This window comes from Crotalus tigris, unplaced genomic scaffold (genome assembly GCF_016545835.1).
Source record: "Crotalus tigris isolate CLP2741 ecotype Arizona unplaced genomic scaffold, ASM1654583v1 scf7180000020820.259583, whole genome shotgun sequence".
Lineage (NCBI taxonomy): Eukaryota > Metazoa > Chordata > Lepidosauria > Squamata > Viperidae > Crotalus > Crotalus tigris.
This window is the reverse complement of record NW_024098198.1, coordinates 7501-9598: the sequence shown is the minus strand read 5'-3', so window position 1 is coordinate 9598 and position 2098 is coordinate 7501. Positions and strand designations below refer to the sequence as shown.

At 44.5% G+C, this 2098-nt stretch overlaps 1 protein-coding gene across 1 annotated transcript in view; it reads right to left on the bottom strand.

Annotated features, from left to right (window-relative positions):
• Positions 1 to 1351: 1351 nt before the first annotated feature.
• Positions 1352 to 2098, bottom strand: part of LOC120319560 (ras and EF-hand domain-containing protein-like) — a 6812-nt gene continuing 6065 nt past the window's right edge. The window contains exon 5 of the mRNA XM_039368539.1: positions 1352 to 1497. Within this exon, the coding sequence (XP_039224473.1) occupies positions 1407 to 1497 (91 nt within the window). The 3' untranslated portion in view covers positions 1352 to 1406. The remainder of the gene's footprint in view (positions 1498 to 2098) is intronic.

The following is a 2098-nucleotide window of genomic DNA, read 5'->3' as shown; positions in this document are numbered from 1 at the left end:
CCTGCAGGTTACAGTCCAGTGAAATCTGGATTTCCTCACATATTTCCCTGCTCTTCCTACATATTTATGATGGGAAAACAGGTTATATATTTCTGGTTCAGGCTACTCTGCTTCCCAAGTCACAATGAATTACATATTTTGATGGCAGGCGAGTTTACCATAACCTTACATTGCAAATCTATGAATTCAGGTCAATGGAGAGGGAAGGCAAGCAAGGCTGTAGTTTTTTTTGTTTTGTTTTGTTTTTTTTGTGATGGCCACACAATCCTGATTCCTTCTCTTGAGGCACTGCTCTTAGTCCAATTGATTAGCAACCATCTTTCTTATTTGCATCCAAGATTTTGTAACGCAGAGAAGAGCAACAAAGATGATCAGGGGACTGGAGGCTAAGACATATGAAGAATGGTTGCGGGAATTGGGGATGTCTCGTATAGTCCAGGCCATGGTTTTCCCAGTTGCAATGTAGCGCTGTGATAGCTGGACTATAAGAAAGGCCGAGCGCCAAAGAATGGAGGCCTTTGAACTATGGTGCTGGAGAAGACTCCTGCGAGTCCCCTGGACTGCAAGGCGATCCAACCGGTCAGTCCTAGAGGAGATCAACCCCGACTGCTCTTTAGAAGGCCAGATCCTGAAGTTGAAACTCAAGGATTTTGGCCACCTAATGAGAAGGAAGGACTCACTGGAGAAGAGCCTCATGCTGGGGAAGATGGAGGGCAAGAGAAGAACGGGACGGCAGAGAATGAGATGGCTGGATGGAGTCACTGAAGCAGCAGGCGTGAGCTTCAATGGACTCCAGAAGATGGCGGAGGACAGGAAGGCCTGGAGGAACGTTCTCCATGGGGTCGCGAGGGGTCGGACACGACTTCGCAACCAACAACAACAAGTCTAATGAAGAGAAGGACAAGGGGAGACATGATAGCAGTGTTCCAATATCTCAGGGGCTGCCTCAAAGAAGAGGGAGTCAAGCTATTCTCCAAAGTACCTGAAGGCAGGACAAGAAGTAATGGATGGAAACTCATCAAGGAGAGAAGCAACCTAGAACTTAGGAGAAATTTCCCAAGAATGAGAACAAATAACCAGTGGAATGGCTTGCCTCCAGAAGCTGTGGGTGTTCCAGCACTAGAGGTTTTCAAAAAGAGATTAGACAGCCATTTGTCCACAATGGAATAAGGCCTCCTGCCTTGGGCAGGTGGGTTGGACTAGAAGACCTCCAAAGTCCCTTCCAACTCTTGTTATTCTGAGTTCTATTCTAAAAAAAAATCATTGCAATTGAACTGCAGGCGAAAATGACTTACGGTCCTGTAAAAGCCATAAAACAATGCCTGACAATGTAACCCAGGACACTGTAGGGTAGGAAAAGATGAAAACGGTTGTGTTTATTTATTAAAGGGAGTTCTACGTGCGCTTTATTGTCTGGAACAACAAGATGTTTTCTTAGGCTGTTGCTGCAGCTGAATAGTTTTCTCTTTCACGTTGTCTTCCTGTTCTTTTAAAATCCTATGGGAGACAAAAGTAGATGGAAGGGAATTGTGGGGTTTTTTTTTCCCAAGCTGGACCATCTATTCCACAGGTCTTGAAACTTGGCCCTTTTATGATTTGTGGACTTCAACTGCGCGTGCCTGGCTGAGGAATTCTGGCCGTTGAAGCCCACAAGTCGTAAAAGGGCCAAGTTGGAAGACCCCTGATCTCTTCTATTCTTGTTTCCAGCAGCAGCTCTTAGGAAACATGCATGAAGACCTTGCTTCTCTCTCCAGCATTTTAAATTTGGAGACAGATCGTCTCGGATGCAGAAATACCACGAGACCCCTTTATTTATTATTTATTTTATTTACTTCAAACATTTATAAAGCTGCTTTATCTTTCACCCAACTCTAGGCTGATCATACATCGTTCAGAGATGCGTTCCCCACGAACGCCACAGCCCTCTGAGAGAAAGAATTTCTCCAATTAATCATGAACGAGTGCATTAAAAAGTAGAAAATGATGGAAGGACTTTCTCTGTATGTGCTAAGAATATGTCCAATTGGACATTAACATGAATATTTTCCTGCTGTCCTGAGTGCTCAGTCTGCGATACAGTGAGGTAGGTAGATAGATA